The 16767-nt window shown below is 43.6% G+C and overlaps 1 protein-coding gene across 5 annotated transcripts in view; it reads left to right on the top strand.

Moving 5' to 3' along the window:
• The window catches only part of dot1l (DOT1-like histone H3K79 methyltransferase), a 36959-nt gene extending 20482 nt beyond the window's left edge, over window positions 1–16477 (top strand). For 4 of the 5 annotated variants that reach the window (XM_074635818.1, XM_074635819.1, XM_074635821.1 and 1 more), the window contains 17 exons: window positions 714–755; window positions 852–947; window positions 1774–1999; window positions 2121–2231; window positions 3049–3140; window positions 3294–3395; window positions 4880–5017; window positions 5653–5778; window positions 6092–6531; window positions 6637–6727; window positions 6833–6982; window positions 7878–7920; window positions 8104–8723; window positions 9505–9710; window positions 10018–10091; window positions 12041–12751; window positions 14060–14839. In XM_074635818.1, the coding sequence (XP_074491919.1) occupies window positions 714–755; window positions 852–947; window positions 1774–1999; window positions 2121–2231; window positions 3049–3140; window positions 3294–3395; window positions 4880–5017; window positions 5653–5778; window positions 6092–6531; window positions 6637–6727; window positions 6833–6982; window positions 7878–7920; window positions 8104–8723; window positions 9505–9710; window positions 10018–10091; window positions 12041–12751; window positions 14060–14703 (3912 nt within the window). In that variant the 3' untranslated portion in view covers window positions 14704–14839. Of the gene's footprint in view, window positions 1–713; window positions 756–851; window positions 948–1773; window positions 2000–2120; window positions 2232–3048; window positions 3141–3293; window positions 3396–4879; window positions 5018–5652; window positions 5779–6091; window positions 6532–6636; window positions 6728–6832; window positions 6983–7877; window positions 7921–8103; window positions 8724–9504; window positions 9711–10017; window positions 10092–12040; window positions 12752–14059; window positions 14840–15616 lie in introns of those variants that run through there. The other variant, XM_074635820.1, reaches the window with a different exon arrangement.
• Window positions 16478–16767: the final 290 nt, after the last annotated feature.

The raw sequence follows: 16767 nt of genomic DNA, 5'->3' as shown, positions 1-16767 counted from the left end.
AACAGTGAGAGAGCTGGCACGCTGCCCTAAAAAGGGCTAGTGACAATCTTGTGTGTTACCAACTGAAGGAAGTTTGCTTAATTTCTACCCAACGGTTGGTGGTGTAACTTCCTGGTGTACATGTCCCAATATGGATTTCACTCTATTGTTTGTACCTTTTGATTTAGAGGATGAGTTCTTATGTTTAAGCAACGGTAAGTGAATAAAGGCAAATCAACCTCAAAGGGTGACTGGTCAAAAGCTTCTGTTGAAAGTTGCACAAACACTTCAACCAACGGTCAGCTGACCTCATGTACTCAGGTTTTGTGCCTGCATCAAAGCAAATGTCTGGTCAGTAATCTGCATTATAATATCATAATCCAATAACATCACAGGAAGACAAATAAAACGAACCAGTCTACAATTGATCATACTCCCAAAACACGTCACATGGCGCAAAAATGAACCGTGAAGTGTTGTTGATTGTTTGCTTTAAAAAGAGTTAGAAATGTTTAGATGTATTGAGAGAAATATTATTTAATGACACAAGAAAGCACATTTTACAGACTGAACAGTAATTTATAAAACATCAATTATATTCAAAATGACATTTCTGAAGTTAATAATGTTGATGTAAACACCAGGGTTATTTGAACTTAGGTAGAATGTAAACACTTTTAAAAGTAATGAAAATGATAGTCTAATAACCTTGTTTTCCCTTTTCTGTTTTTCAGCTTGAAAACTATTTTGCTAGTCTCAAAAATCCTAAACTCAGGGTAAGTCATGTTCTTCTTTCTCAGTGTATTGACGTGAGTCACTATACTTACTATATTTTCTGTATCAAACAACTAAATTGGTTTATCTCCTATCAGGAGGAGCAAGAGGCAGCTAGGCGACGTCTGCAGAAAGATACAAAGGACAGTAAAAGCAATAGCACCACGCCCACAAAACCTAAAGAACAAAACAAGGTAGGACATGCACAGATTTATAAGACTTTATGTGGCAAGCGATCCCTGGAACCAGTTAGATGAGGGTTAAAGATGAATCACTTATAAGTGACGGACTTGAAATACATTTCTTTCTATGTACAATACTGGTGCATGCACCATTTTTTTTTACCTGCACCAAAACATTTTCTTGCTGCACCATTTGGTGTTTTCATCATTCTTTCTCTGCACCGCGGCCGGATCTGACCAATGAAAACATCACCAACATCTTCCTTTTTATGACCGTTTAAATATGAGGAAATCATCAGTGTTAAGATGTAATTTCAGCTGAATTTCCCTTTTAATTTTCTCCAAAATCGTACAGCAAAATAACTAACCTAACATTTCAGAAAACCTCTGAAGAAAAACATTTATTCATTTAAATTTCTGAGAGTTTAAGCACATCATTTTCCAAGTGGCAACTGGCTTTACCGCAGAACTGCTGTTGCGTTGTGCTATAAATGTATTTTTCACTGCGAGAAAATGGAAGTGTGGCATGAGAGCGTGTGAAAAGTGTCAATTGCGGGAGTCTCACGGTCAATGTGTGACAGTTGGCAGCCCTGCACAACATATTTTCTGTTCCAAGTTACAGGCAACGGTGCATGTAGAGCTCAGACTTACGTGCACAGCTTAAATTTATGTGCACTAACTTGCATATGCACGTGGTATCTTGAGCCCTGAAGTGCATCAAGTGAAATGTTTCTCTCTTGGTTTATATACACGTCAATCAACTTAACACAGCAAGGCACGCTCTCGGTTCTCTTTGTATGAATATGTCTGTGTGTGTGTTTGTCCCTGCGTATTACAGCAGGACTCCTGCGGCGAGGACGAGCGTCCTAGCTTGGTGACAGTGGTCAAGCCCTCTGCCAAACCCCGGAGAGCCCGACTCCTGCCCAAAGGTCGCAAGCTGAACAACAAGAAACGTGGTCGACCCAAGAAAGCCGCCCCGGCTGCTGCTGAGAAGAAAAACAAGAAGAATCAGAGCGCGTTGGATCTGCTGCATGCCAAGACCCTCTCTGCAGCACCACCTCAGGGTCAGAGGGCACACACACAGAATACACCTCGTATTACAGAAATGAATAATGCCCTCTTTACATCTACACTGTATGGCTTAGAAATCTCAGTTTAACGTGAATATGCTTCTTGTGTGTACAGATGCATACCGGCCACCTCAGAGTCCCTTCTACCAGCTACCTCCCAAGGTCCACTATCCCTCTGGTCAACTGCTTCTGAGCCCGACTCCTCCTGGTCTGCAACAACTGCTAGGTGAGCTCACATTCATGTTTTATCTGTCATTTTTAAAGTAGTCATACATATTAGACCAGACTTTTTGATCTCTATGAAAAGTTAATGCAACAGTCTAGTGAGAGGAGCAGAATTTACAATTGTGAGGTCAGAAGGAGAAACACAGAGCCTGGTCAGATAATGCTCACTAATTTCAGTTCATTCTTAAACACTTTGTCAATCTGAATATAGTACAACCCCAAGTTCACATACAAAGCGCCTCTATTTTTGAAGAAGTGCTGGCCGCATCCTTTCGGCGCCCGTGTAAATCAATCGAGCTGTTCACACAGCATGCGCTGGGCCAAGGAGCTCAGCGGCCAGCTCGAGATCTTCAGTGATAGTTATGGCGTCTGGTCTATTTTCTCCATGTGCCGCGAGCAAATTTGGCCAGAAATCATACTGATAATCTACTAGAAATGATATATCATAAGTGATATAAATGATCTGATTCTGATAAGATGATAAAATATGCATCCCACGAACGTCTTTGACTTTTCTCCACTCTCTCCCTTGTTTTTCTCCCGGAGTTTTGATTCCTCAGATTCCCTCCCAGTCCCTCCCCCACAATCACATTTAAAAATCCATCCACTATATTTATTATAAATATCCTAGTGTCACTTCTGTTTGTGATTGTGGGTTTTAAATTACGCTTCGTGGCCTATGTGAACCTGCTGTAAGCCTTCATGTCAGCCTGTTTGGTGTCTGAGCTCCATTTCCACAACCACCTAACTAATACATTTATATCCTGTGTTTTTGCTCTTTTGCTCCCTCTGTGTCCCTGACCTACATCTTTTTACAGATAGCATCAAAGTTCAATACCTCCAGTTTATGACCCACATGAAGACTCCTCAGTACCGCTCCAACCTGCAGCAGCTTTTAGAACAGGAGAAGGTAATAAATAATGCCATTGCAGACGTTATTGATTTGCTACTGCTGCAATGTCCCTCAAACTTTTTACTACCATATCATGCCAACACATAGGGGCATCTACCTAAAAAAAAAAACAACCTCTTACCTGTATTCTTCTTTTCTTTCTGTCTCTAGCAAAAACACAGGGACCTGTCGGGGCAGGCGGAGCAGCTCCACTCTGTTTGTCAGTCACACAAGGACAAGATCAAAGGTCTCTTTCAGACCAAACTAGATGAGGTGGGAACTGCTGCTTTATTTCTCTCTATTACACAGCAGCACGGACACACTCAATCATTTTACCACAAACTTCTTTCAGAAATGTGCACCAGTTGTTTTCCATCTATTTTTTTTTGTGCATCATCCATGTTTATAAAGTTATTTTATTTATGAAATTTAAGGAGAGACAAAAATCTAAAGTACAGCATGTCTATAAAGATTAGTTCTTAAATTCAGCTATTGATAATGTACAACCTGAATAGCTTATATCCCATTTCCACATGAACATGGTTCAAACAGAACTGGAATGTGCGAGAGGGAGAACATACTTCAGGTGTTTTCCTGCAGTGTTGTGTTGGAGTTTGCATTAACTTAACTAAGCTCCTCTGGTTGAAACTTCAAGTCCGTTGCACCTGTGAGACACACAGTAGCATCCCTGTTGGGTGTGATCAGACATGTGCTATGTTGAAAGCTCTTATTACATCTTGACTGATGTGAGGCTACAGTGATCAGACGGAAGGGTGTGACGGTACACAGAAGTCACGGTTCGGTTCATACCTCGGTTTAGGAGTCACGGTTAGGTGCAAGTTTGATACAGCAGAGGAAAAAAATACAAATGCATAAGGATATGTTTCTTTTCTTTCTTTTGAACGCAGTAATGCAAGTGTCAAAGACAGATAAAATCCTCTTACTGGGGACTAAGGGAGCACTGGTAACTTCGGTAAACTATTTTCATGATAAAAATAAGGAACCTTTCAAACACTTGGGTATTACACTGTATGAGCACTGAACAAACACTTCCCTAAAAGGCAACAGGTCACAATAGGCTATAAAACTGTAACGCATCTATTATGCTATGAAATTGAAAATACAGAATAAAACTTGTGCATTAGGAGGAGTGTTTTAACTAGTGTCATCTTGGCAATATTTAAAAATTTAAAGCATCGAAGCATTTATATATTGCACTGTATTAAGCAGTAAAATGTAAACTGTGAACAAACACTCAGAACAGCAATGACGACACATCGTCCTCATCTTATACACAACTCTCTTTCCGTTGCTGTTGTAGCTGACCGGAAACCCGCAGGTGCCTCTTCCAGCTCTGGCGTTTCATTTGCGCTTAGCGTAACTGGCTCGCACGCCAATTGTTGTGCTAACCTCAACACATTTGCATTTGCGAACGGCGTATGTGCTAAAAGTTTTGGGGACGGATATCGTGCTTGTGAGCTTTGCCTCTGCATTACGGGCATAAATGTACATACCATGTATTCTGCATGCGGCTGCGTGCACCGAACCCTGACGGTTCGGCACGAATACACGAACTGTGACAGCCCTACTGTGTACAATTCTGCATCACTGAGGCAGTGGGAGAACTTTAACCACTGGAGGTCAGCAAAAAGAGTTTTTTTTAATTGATGTTAAATTGTTGTTTAGGCATTATGTGTTTGTAGCTGATGTATGACGCTGTGTTTGTGTGTGTGTGTGTGTGTGTATGTGGTGATCAGCTGGGAGTGAAAGCCTTGACTGTGGAGGACCTGCTGCAGGCCCAGAAGGAGATATCAGCCCACAATCGACAGCTGAAAGAGCAGACCAAGCAGCTTGAGAGAGACATGGCCTTGCTGAGAGACCACAGCCTGCTACTGGTGAGACCTCAGGGCTTGTTATTGTATGTTGTTGTAACCTCTACCCTGTTACTACAGCATCAACCCCAAGTGGTTCACACGGCCATGGCCATTTTCAAAGGGGTCCCTTGACCTCTGACCTCAAGATATGTGAATGAAAATGGGTTCTATGGGTACCCACGAGTCTCCCCTTTACAGACATGCCCACTTTATGATAATCACATGTAGTTCGGGGCAAGTCATAGTCAAGTCAGCACACTGACACACTGACAGCTGTTGTTGCCTGTTGGACTTGAGTTTGCTGTGTTATGATTTGAGCATATTTTGTATGCTAAATGCAGTACCTGTGAGGGTTTCTGGACAATACTTGTCATTGTTTTGTGTTGGTAATTGATTTCAAATGATAAATATATACATTAATTTGCATAAAGCAAGCATACAGTATTTGCCCACTCCCATGTTGATAAGAGTATTAAATACTTGACAAATCTTCCTTTAAGGTACATTTTTAACAGATAAAAAAATGTGTGATTAATTTACTATTAATCGCAATTAACTATTTTAATCGATTGACAGTCCTAGAAATTATATTTCACTTTGTTAGAGCATTCTCCAAGCAAATAAATAACAGCAACTGTGTGTTTGTTGTTTTCCAGCTGAAGTCTCGATGTGAGGAGCTAAAGCTAGATTGGGGCTCTTTGTGTTTGGAGACGTTGTTGAAGGAGAAGCAGGCGCTACGTAGACAAATCTCCGAGAAACAGAGACACTGCTTGGAGTTGCAGGTACGCAGTCCGCCTCTTCAATTTGTTGGATTCATTACCAAATGCTTGTACCTCTCTCTCTTTTCCACCTCTTGTATACTCCTCCATACTTGCTGTGTTCTCTGGCCTTCCATCCTTCCACCCTCTTTCATCTGTCCCACTGCCTCTTCAGAGAGATATTCAAAAGAATTACCCTTGTCATCTAAACTGAATTAAATGTGGCTTTCAGGAAGAGTGGATGAATTGCTGTCACAAACATTTTCCTAGACAGCATTGTTGTAGAATGCTTTGAATGTTTTCTAGTGTAACGGCTCCCCCTGGTGTGTGTTTGTAGATCAGCATTGTGGAGCTGGAGAAAAGTCAAAGGCAGCAGGAGCTGAATCAGCTCAAATCCTACAGCCCCTGTGATGGCTCCCCATACAGAAAGAGCCTGGAATCACGCTCTTCCACAGACATGGACTCGTCTAAGCACGGCCTGTCCTCGGCCTCGGCCCTCAACGGCGTCAGCCCAGACCTATCTATCAATGGCACCAGCTCACCCTGTTTCGACCGGGGTAACACCAAGGGGGAGCTTCTCTCTCGCTACCTGCCCATCTCTCCAGACCATGAGATTGTTCCTGCCATCACTGATATCCGGCAGAGGCAGCAGAGTTCCTCCTACGCTCTTCCTGATTACACACGCTTCTCCCCCGCCAAGATTGCCTTGCGGAGGCACCTTAACCAGGATCCAAACGCCTCTGCTCACCTGAGAGGTCCAGGGCTGATGACACACAGGTTGGTTGGCACTAAAAGCTCCTACATTTTATTTTCAAGGTGTTAGTTGCCCTCCAAGGCGATGGACAGCTAACTATTTGCCTGTTTCTGTTTTGTTTTTTTAAGGGAATTTAGCGGCGTTAACTCTCCGCTTGGAGCCAAAATGAACTGCCCCTCTCCCAACGCATCTGATGCCCAGAATAAAGGTTTCGAGAGGGTAAATGTGTATCTTTCTTTGCTGTCTGTGCACATGCACAATCTGTATGTTTTCTACCTTCTTTGCAGGTGTTAACAGTCATTTTCCCTTTGTCTTCTCATACAGGGTGGTAAGGAGAGGAGCCCCTCTGTTCAGGGTGACAACAGCATTACGAGCCTTCCAATAAGTATCCCTCTGAGCACGGTCCACCCAAGTAAACTACCAGTCAGCATCCCTCTGGCAAGCGTGGTGCTGCCCAGTCGTGCTGAGAGACTGGTGAGTACTTTCAGTGTAGTACTGTAATGTATAAAGTACCTTTTTAATGTGTTCACAGTAAGATGATCAGGAGTTAAGTTGGATCAAATTCTGAATATTTATAGGTTAACGTTTTTAAAATTTGAGATATTTTGTGATTTTTATATTGCTTTTTGGGGATTTTAAATCGTGATATATTGTCTGCATCAAGGTTATAATAGTTTTGAATTTTTAATAAGTATTTTAGGTTTGAATTTTCCATTTTAGTTTAATTTGAGCTAGTTTTCAGTGTGTTTGCTAGTTTTAGTTTAGTTTCAGTTTTTCAGAAAAGTTTAGTTTTTATTTTTATTTTGTTTTTGTTAGGGTTAGCTTTAATGTCTCAGACGTATATATCTACACACACATACAAAATAGATAGATAGAGAATTGTGTAGGAATGGCCATAATGTTTAAATCTTTTGATTTGGGTATCCACTTGAGTCCTCTTTCACTACCACACTCGTTGCTTGTTAACATCAGATCTGATTTGAATAGCTTGGTGTTACAATGCTAGAATATTTAAATCCTGTCCTGGTTATTTGATTTAAATTAAAAGACTAGACTGCATGTGAAAAACAATAGGGATTAATAATTGTGAAGCAATTGCAGCATAGTGCCATCTCCTGGAATGTCAAGTCTGTTTAATTTCTATGGTTCAATATCAGTTTGACAGAAATGTATTTTCAGTAGTGACATATTATAGCTAAAAAACTAAAATTGAAATGAATTTATGTTCATTCTTATTTTATTTGTATCAGGTTTTAACCAGGAAATATCATTTTTATTTAGTTTCGGTTTACAATAATATTTTTCACTGCTTATTTTCGTTCTAGTTTTAGTTTACGATAATAACCCTGGTCTGCATTCATAATTTCAGAGAAGTACTCCGAGTCCTGTGTCTCAGGCAGGTCAGACCAATGGTAAGGATTACCCTTCAACCACTTAATGTAATGTTCACATATTATATTCACTATTATTATTATCATAGAATGATCAGTTGCTTATTTATTGCTAATAAAGTGCATTCAATATTTTGTGTTTTATATTTAATATTTGCCCGCCTGTTCTTCCTGTGCATCATTAACTGTTTGGTGTCTGTTTAGGATATTCATCCGGCTCAGGACTGATGAATGGAGGTCCCCATCCTGAGGACCATAATGGTGCTTCTTCATCACCTCCTCCACACCCCAACGCTCCTCTGACAGGACCGATGGGCAGAGGAGGTCCCATCCAGAGCCCCCCTCTCAGCACTGGAGGGGTGCTCCAGTATGCAGATGGACCCCCGAGGATTCTTCCGGAAGACGGACAGGATCGCCAGGGAGGCGAATCCGATACGGAGCCCCAGGACACTGAACTGCGGAGGAGGATCTTCTTCTCCTCTTCCTCCTCCTCATCCTCGTCTTCCTCTTCGTCAGGCAGCGGAGGCAGCGCGGCTGGTGGAGCACGCCTCCACCATCACACTGGCAACAAGCAGGGATACCACAGTAACCATGGAAACCACCACCACCAGTCCCCCGGCACACAGCACACTCACACACCCGCACACATGTCGTCATCGCACTCGTCTCACAGCCTCGGCTCTCAGGAGGGACGTAAGCGGGGGAGAAGGAAACGCGGCTCTACGGTGGCCGTCTCAGCCAGTGGATCCCCAAAGAGGAGGTCGTTCCCCGGGCTCAACGCCAACAACCACTCCTCAGGGTCGCCACTCAACATCAACACCATGGTGAGTCACCAAAAGAGAGAAAATTGACAGGAACCTGATATGATATGATATGATATGGTATTTTTAAGTAGGAATGCACCGATTTATCGGCCGAACATCGGTATCGGCCCACCCAAGTAAAGTCGATGTGTCAGAAAACACTGCTTAGGTTTCTTATCGCTTTCACATTTACATTTAATTTATGTTTCACAAAACTAATATTTTTATTGGGCTATGTAAGTACTGAAACATTCTTCTCATTGGTTAGGTAGTTGTATAGCAGCTAAAAAGCTTTTGAAGCAGTTATTTAAATCTATATGTGAAAAGAGGGTTATATTCAAGGTTGTTTAATAAATTTGTATGATTGAATGTGTGCTCATTCAAAGACATTGTAAATGACTTTAAAACATCTCAGTTCATTTTTTATCATGAAGATGTTTCTCTGGCACAAACGGGGAATAAATAACAGCAAAATCAAAATAAACAACAATAAAACCATTTGCTATCGGCCAAATAGTTATTTTAAAGCTGAAGGCCCTGACACACCAAGCCGACGGTTGGCCGTTGGACAGTTTGGGGCTTTCGCCCTAGTTTTTGCGTTGTGCCCCTCACCGTCGACTCTAGTCTGCCCGTGTCTGAGGTTTTTTGGCCAATTCAGCATGTTGAATCGGCAGCGGAGCCCGTCGGTGAGAGAATTTACACCCAGATTTCTCTGTGGTGAAGCCAATGAGATTGCTATCTCATTATTCAAGACCTGTTTTTAATCGCAAAGTGTCATCTGTGTGTCCTTTTGTCCCGACAGGTGAACAACATCAACCAGCCTCTGGAGATCTCTGCCATCTCCTCCCCTGAACAATCAAGCCGCAGCCCCAGTGGACCTGACCTGGACCAGCCTCCCATCTTGAAGAGAGAGCGCCCGCTGGAGCTCAATGGCACAAGCCGTTACTCCTCTCCCCCCAGCTCTGATGACGACGACTCAGGGTACCCTGCAGACAGCTCCAGCTCACGGTAATATAGTCATTATAACATGAAGATAAGAGTAGCAACAATGTACCTGCTGAGCTGCTCTTTCTTGCAAGATGACTTTGCTGGTTTCCACTAGAGCTGCAGGCTATTTTTCTTCTAGGTTGTTGCTTAGTAACCAGGTGACCAGTCACAACATTTTCCTGCTTTCTGCTCGATTTTAATTTGATGTTAGTGATAAAAAATGTGAACTCATGCCTTTTGATTGCCTCGGCTCTGTTGCAGATGTTATAGGGCTCAAACTCATTTTGTTGCGGCTTGTTTATTCTGAATTTTCATTGTTTTTCTCTAGAATTGAAAGAAAAATTGCCACTATATCCTTGGAGAGCAGAGATGGACCTGGTAGACTAGGGGATGGTGAAAGAGGTAAGAAAAGAAAATGTCACATTACATAAAAACTAGGGCTGTCAATCGATTAAAATATTTGATCATGATTAATCGCACATTTTGTATCTGTTCAAAATGTACCTTAAAGGGAGATTTATCAAGTATTTGATACTTTTATCAACATGGGAGTGGACAAATATGCTGCTTTATGCAAATGTATGTATAATTACTGGAGAAAAAAAAGTTCGGAAACTTGTTTGGTGGATTATTTCTCTGTTGTTACAATGCTAGTGGTCATTGTATTTTACATCGTTGGAAAGCCTGTTTATTTACCTTCGCAATGATGTCCAACTTGTAAGGATCATGCATTTGTGGGATGAGCAGCACAGCTGATTATGTGGGTAGCGCCCAAGAAAAAATTGTCAAAATGCTCTGCCAATGGTAAACAGTGTATTCTAATAAGGCTACCAGGAAGCCTGCAATGACTGCCCTTCACCGTCAGGCCCGTTTGCGCTGGTGTTGACAACACAGACAATGGAACCTGAACATGTGGGGGAATGTCATGTTCAGTGATGAGTCCAGGTTCTGTCTGCGAAAGCTGGATGGCAGGGTCAAAGTATGGAGACAACGTGGAGAACGCTATGCTGATTGTTGCACCGATGGAGTAACAGCTTTTGGTGGGGGCAGTGTCATGTTGGGGGCGGCATCTCCCTCACGGGCAAAACAAGGCTTGTCATCATTGAAGGCCATCTCAATGCAGTGAGATATCGGGTTGAGATTCTGCAGCCAGTGGCGATCCCATATCTCCACAATCTGGGACCTAACTTCATCCTCCAAGATGACAACGCTCGCCCCCACAGAGCCAGGGTTATCACAGACGACCTCCACAATGTGGGAGTAGAGAGAATGGAACGGCCTGCCAAGAGTCCAGACCTCAACCCAACTCAACACTTGTGGGATCAGCTTGGGCGTGCTGTACGCGTTAGAGTGACCAACACAACCATGCTGGCTGACCTGCAACGAATCCTGGTTGAGGAATGGAACGCCATCCCACAGCAACGTGTGACCAGGTTGGTGACCAGCATGAGGAGGAGGTGCCAGACTGTTGTGGCTGCGTATGGATCTTCCACCCACTACTGAGGCTCCTGACGGTGTATTAAATGAATAAAGTGTAAAATTGCCAATATGTCTTGTTTGTTCCTTGTTACTGATAGAGAGTTCAATCATCCAATCCACCAACCAACTCAAAACAAGAGTCAATACCAACAGGAGAATACACTGTTTACCATTGACGGAGCATTTTGGCAAACTTTTCTTGGGCACTACCCACATAATCAGCTGTGCTGCTCATCCCACAAATGCATGATCCTTACAAGCTGGACATCGTTGCGAAGGTAAATAAACAGGCTTTCCAACCATGTAAAATACAATGACCATTAGCATTGTAACAACAGAGAATAATCCATCAAACACAAGTTTCCAAACTTTTTTTCCCCAGTTTATTTATTATTGGAAATCAATTAACAACACAAAACAATGATAAATATTGTCCAGAAACCCTCACAGGTACTGCATTTAGCATAAAAAAATATAACACGGCAAACTGCAGCCCAACAGGCAACAACAGCTGTCAGTGTGTCAGTGTGCTGACTTGACTATGACGTACCCCAAGCTGCATGTGACTATCATAAAGTGGGCATGTCTGTAAAGGGGAGACTCGTGGGTACCCATAGAACCCATTTTCATTCACATATATTTGAAGTCAGAGGTCAAGTTTGGAGCGTTACTCACTTTAGCTTTAAGACTGAGCCCGCTACAACCTAAAAATTGCCAATTGCTTTAATGTGTAAAATAAATTTATGGCGTTAAAAACACATTTGTGTTAATGCTTTATATCGCGTTAACTTTGACAGCCCTAATAAAAACGTAATCTTGCACTTCTGCTACTTAACGCCATCCCGTCTTTTCTTTTCTTTTTCCTCCACTAGTCAGGAAGTCTGGTAGCAGCAGTGGTAACAGCACAGGCAGTGAGGGCTCCTCTTCGTCCTCCTTGTCCTCTACCAGCAAGTGGAAATCCACCTTTTCACCCATTTCTGACCCCAAGCAACCCAACTCTGACATGAGACAGGGGGGCTCTCCGTTCGGCATGGGGGGGTCGGGCCGGGGCACAGACTCAGATTCGGACCACAAACAGCAGCAGCATCAGCAGGGGAGGAAAGGAAGTGATGGAGAGTCGTCCAGCTACATGAACCCCAACCCCTTCCTGAGTCAGGAGGCAGGGCCCAGGGGTGGAGGCAGCGGCGGCGGCGGCGGTGGTGGTGGTGGTGGTGCCCAGGGAGGCAGCGGTTCAGACCAACGCCAGGCCCTCCAGAAACAGAAGACCCCTCGCGACTGGGAGCTGAAGACGAGCAGCAGCCTGGCCAGTCAGAACCTCTTCATATCTGCTGCTGCCAGCAGTGGTGGGGGCATTCTGAGTGGGAAGGTGGGGGGCAGTCCTGTAGCAGTCTCCTCAACCACGGGATCCTCTGTGGGGCAGTACCTGGGCTCTCAGTTCCCGCTCGGAGGGGCCTCGGTCTTACAGTCGTTATTCGGGGCCCAGACAGGCGGATCCACGGTGAGTGGGACTCCGAGGCTCGTCAACGGACACTCTGCCCTGGGAAGCTTCTCCAGTGCTGGGCTGGCAGGGGGAGCGACTGGAGGTGAGCATCACAACGACAAAATGTAAAGTTTTATCTCGGGGTCGTTGAACAGTCACGAGTGAGGTCATAGTCTTAACCTGGGGTCATAGTGTCAGTCCGAGGGAATGGGCCTGCTAATAGAGCCAGGTAAGTGGAGGTCCAATGCTGCTGTCTGCTGTTTGCCTCACTGATTGTTTGACTGACTGACAGACTGACTGACTGGCTGATAGGGCTGCATGATTATGGTAAAAAAAAATTATAATCACAATTATTTTTATGCCTCCTCCGCTGAGTGCGGTAATTCTAGTCAATCAATACTGTGATCACGATTATTCATTGATTTAAGGGACAAAATATTTATATTGCACTTTCACATTTAAATAAACAGAGCACTGCTTTCACTTCCATGTTGTGCTACATTTTTTGTACAAATCTTTGCATTAAAATAAGACTGGTCCTTATTCACAGTGTATCTTCTAGAAGCAAAATAAAATTGTACCAAAACTTGTTACCCAAAATTAAATCAACAGAGCGCTGCTTTCACTTTCACATTGTGCCAGGCTTCATTCCTGCTAATTACAAAACATCTTTTGCATCAAAATAAGAATTAACCTGAATTCTTCACCTGCTCTCGATCGCCCTCTAATGGATGACGGTTATTTTAGAAAGCGCTTGATTTGATATGCAGCGGAGTTTTCTATGAATGGAGAACGCATTTTAAACGTCAAATCAATCATGTTCATTTATGTGTGGGAAGCCAAAATCGTGATCGCAATTAATATTCGATTAATTGTGCAGCCCTCCTGACTGACTGACTGACTGTGCTGCCTCGCTTTGATGTGGACTGGCTGCTTGAATGCTGCAGTTGGAAACACCCTTGGAAAATGATGCATTTATAACCGAAAGAAAAATGTTGAAAATAGAAAAATCTGAACCGATGATTTGTCCTGAAAACTGCGATTGAACATGAATTAACATAAAACATGTTTACATAACTATTACATTACTATATTGTAATTTTCTTTGGGTGTATCTGTCGGAGTCATATGTCAGAGTCATTTCACTTGTAAGCAATCAACCCAGAAATGTGATCCTAAATTGGCCAACTCATTTGGTTTAGTTCCAGTCACAGTGGACTGACTCTGTTTGCTTTCTGTGTGCTTGTCTAAGACTTGCTTGGCGCTATGCACAACCTGGCTCAGTCCTTGCTTCTCTCTTTGTCCCCCTCCCTCTCGCTCTCTTTGCCACTTTTACCTGCTCTCTCCTCCCTCTGTCTCCACTCTCTCTCGCCCTCCTCCCTTCCCTCCATTTCTGCTGTATGATTTGCAGGTATATTTCACCACGTGGTTCCCTCAGTGTCCTCCCATCAGTTTGGGGTGACGCTGCCCACCTCTGGAGGCCTCAGCTCTCTGCTCAGTCTCTCCTCCTCCCAAACCCAGCAGCACACCATCCCCCAACCAGCCTCCACGCGCCTGGCCTCCGTGTCCTCACCTCTCCCCCTCTCACTGTCCCAGGCCCAGCACAGCCGCACCCAGTCAGTCCTGCATAGCCCCTCTCCTCCCACGCTCACCCTGCCCCCTCCTCCGCCCCTGCACAGTACCTCCTCCTCAGCACCCACGCACTCTGACGCCCCGCCATCATCTCGATCAGACTCCCTCCACTCCTCCCGTCTGTCCCACTCCTCTCTCCACCACCAGAGAGCACAGTCATCCCTCTCTCTCTCCATCTCCTCCTCCACATCTGCCTCCTCTGCTTCTGTCTCTGCTGCTGCTGCCGCCGCCACTACTGCTTCCCTCTCCTCTTCCTCTCTGTCAACCTCCTCCTCGTCTCGTCCATTCGCAGTGCACTACTCCCCTCGGCTGCCCCCTCCACCACAGGCCAGCAGCTCAGGTGGTGGCGGGAGCATGTGGAGGACTCAGGGCATGCATGGTACCTACACGACCTCCCAGCTCCCTGGCTCCCGACCTAGATAGGGTTTGGGGGTGAGGGGGGAGGATGGAGAAGGGAAGGGCGAAGGGCAATCAAAAGGTGGAATGAGGGAGAGAATGAGAAAGAGAGAGAGAGAGACTGGTAGGGAGTGAGAGAGAAAGACAGGATACCTGTTTTTCTTGTGCTCCCACAAGCTGTTGTTGTGATTGAACAAGGTAAGTCCATTCTTGGGTTTTAGGTTTAAAGTATAAAAACCGTGCTGGGTGATCATGTTGAAAGTGGAAGTATTTAATATTGTTTTGTGGGGGTGTAACGGAGCACAAAACTCACGGTTCGGATCGTATCACGGTGTTGAGTCACAGATTGGATTGGATAAGCAGGAAAAAAACATAGGAGCAATTATAACGTTTAGAGATGCTCCGATCACGTTTCTCTGCGGCAGACACAGATTGACTATTGTCGATGAGCCATATTGGCCGATAAAGATCGTTTTTGTTTTTTAATTAAATGTTCTCAAATTTAAATGTTATCCTTTTACTTTGTTAAAGTCATCTATAGTGGTTATTTGCATAAAAACACATAATTCAAATGATTAGGAAATAAAAGTTACCATGTCATACTAGCTTGTCAGGAAGGAGGCTAAATAACGCACCGTAATGTCTCCCTCGGATCGGCGACTAGAAGGCATTAATGCCGATCTCCTGATTGCATATTTTTACTGAATATCAGCCGATAACGATCGTGAGTAAAACTTTTCTTCACACTATGATGATAAAAACTGATTAATCCGCGGTGCACATGTGTGCCGAACCGTGGGCGGAGATCTGTATTTATCACAGATCAACTACGGTCCGTTACACCACTACCATTTTGGCTTATTTGTTTATTTGCCGTGTAGAATCTGTCACCTGTAGAAACACTCATCAACATCTTTTTCTGTCTCCTTTGATGTTTCAGGTAATTGTTGAAAACTACCTCAAAAATAAATAAACTATGCAAATTGTCCAGATGTGGACTACGGCACTCTCCTCACTCACTGGTGCTTCAAAACGTCTGCACTACCCAACCGCCTCCAAGACCGGCTTCTGTACTGGGATCTCTGAGAGAGACACACGCACACACAAACACACAAACACACACACACACACACACTAACCACCACTATGGTCACCTTGAGCAGAATTCATAGGTACTGGTCATGTTTATGTGTGGAGTGATAAGATGTTGGTTTGAAGATTTTACAATAAGGAAATCAGTACCTGCTGCTGCTCGGCACTGAATGAACTGAATTATCAAGATGTCTGGTTTAAATTAAAGGTGCTCAATAGTGTGATAGTGTGTATTTTTGTCTTAGTCACTATTATAGCAACTAGCAGAATAATCTGTTTTAATCATTTAATAACAGATTGAAGCACATAGTCCATCTGAATCTCATCATGCGTCACGTTCCCTCCAAAGTTTCACTTCATTATGAGTGCATGTGTTTTCACACACACACGCACACGCACACGCACACGCACACGCACACACACAGAGACCAGTTCAGTGAACTCTGCTCAGATGTCATGCAGTTTCGCCTCTCTGCATGCACGCTCTCTTGTCTCTGTTTTCTTCCTTCGGTGAAATTCAAATGTTTGTTGCAACATATTTAAAACAAGATGAGGAACTCTGAGGTATTTTGGTCTGACGTCACACTGGATAGTAAGATGCAGTTACTCATGTAGCAGAAGATGTGCTGGCTGCTTTTTTGACACCCCTTTAACTCTGTATGTTGATGATTTACAATATTTTCATGTTAAACTAAATAATAATAAAAATGTGGGTTACTTACTGTTTAGACTTTAAAGGTGCAGTGTGTAGGGTTTGGTGGCATCTAGCGGTGTGGTTGCAGATTGCAACCGACTGAAACTTCTCCCATGTGCCGAGCGTGTAGGAGAGCTACAGTGGACGACGTGAAGACGTGAATGTCTCTATTAGAGCCAGTGTTTGGTTTGTCTGTTCTGGGCTACTGTAGAAACATGGTGGACTCTGTGAAGAAGACCTGCTCCCTATGTAGATATAAACTGCTCATTCAAAGGTAACGAAAACACAACGATTCTTATTTTCAG

The sequence above is a fragment of the Sebastes fasciatus genome, chromosome 5 (assembly GCF_043250625.1).
Source record: "Sebastes fasciatus isolate fSebFas1 chromosome 5, fSebFas1.pri, whole genome shotgun sequence".
Lineage (NCBI taxonomy): Eukaryota > Metazoa > Chordata > Actinopteri > Perciformes > Sebastidae > Sebastes > Sebastes fasciatus.
Note: the sequence above shows the minus strand (reverse complement) of the source record. Positions and strands in the feature narration are given on the sequence as shown.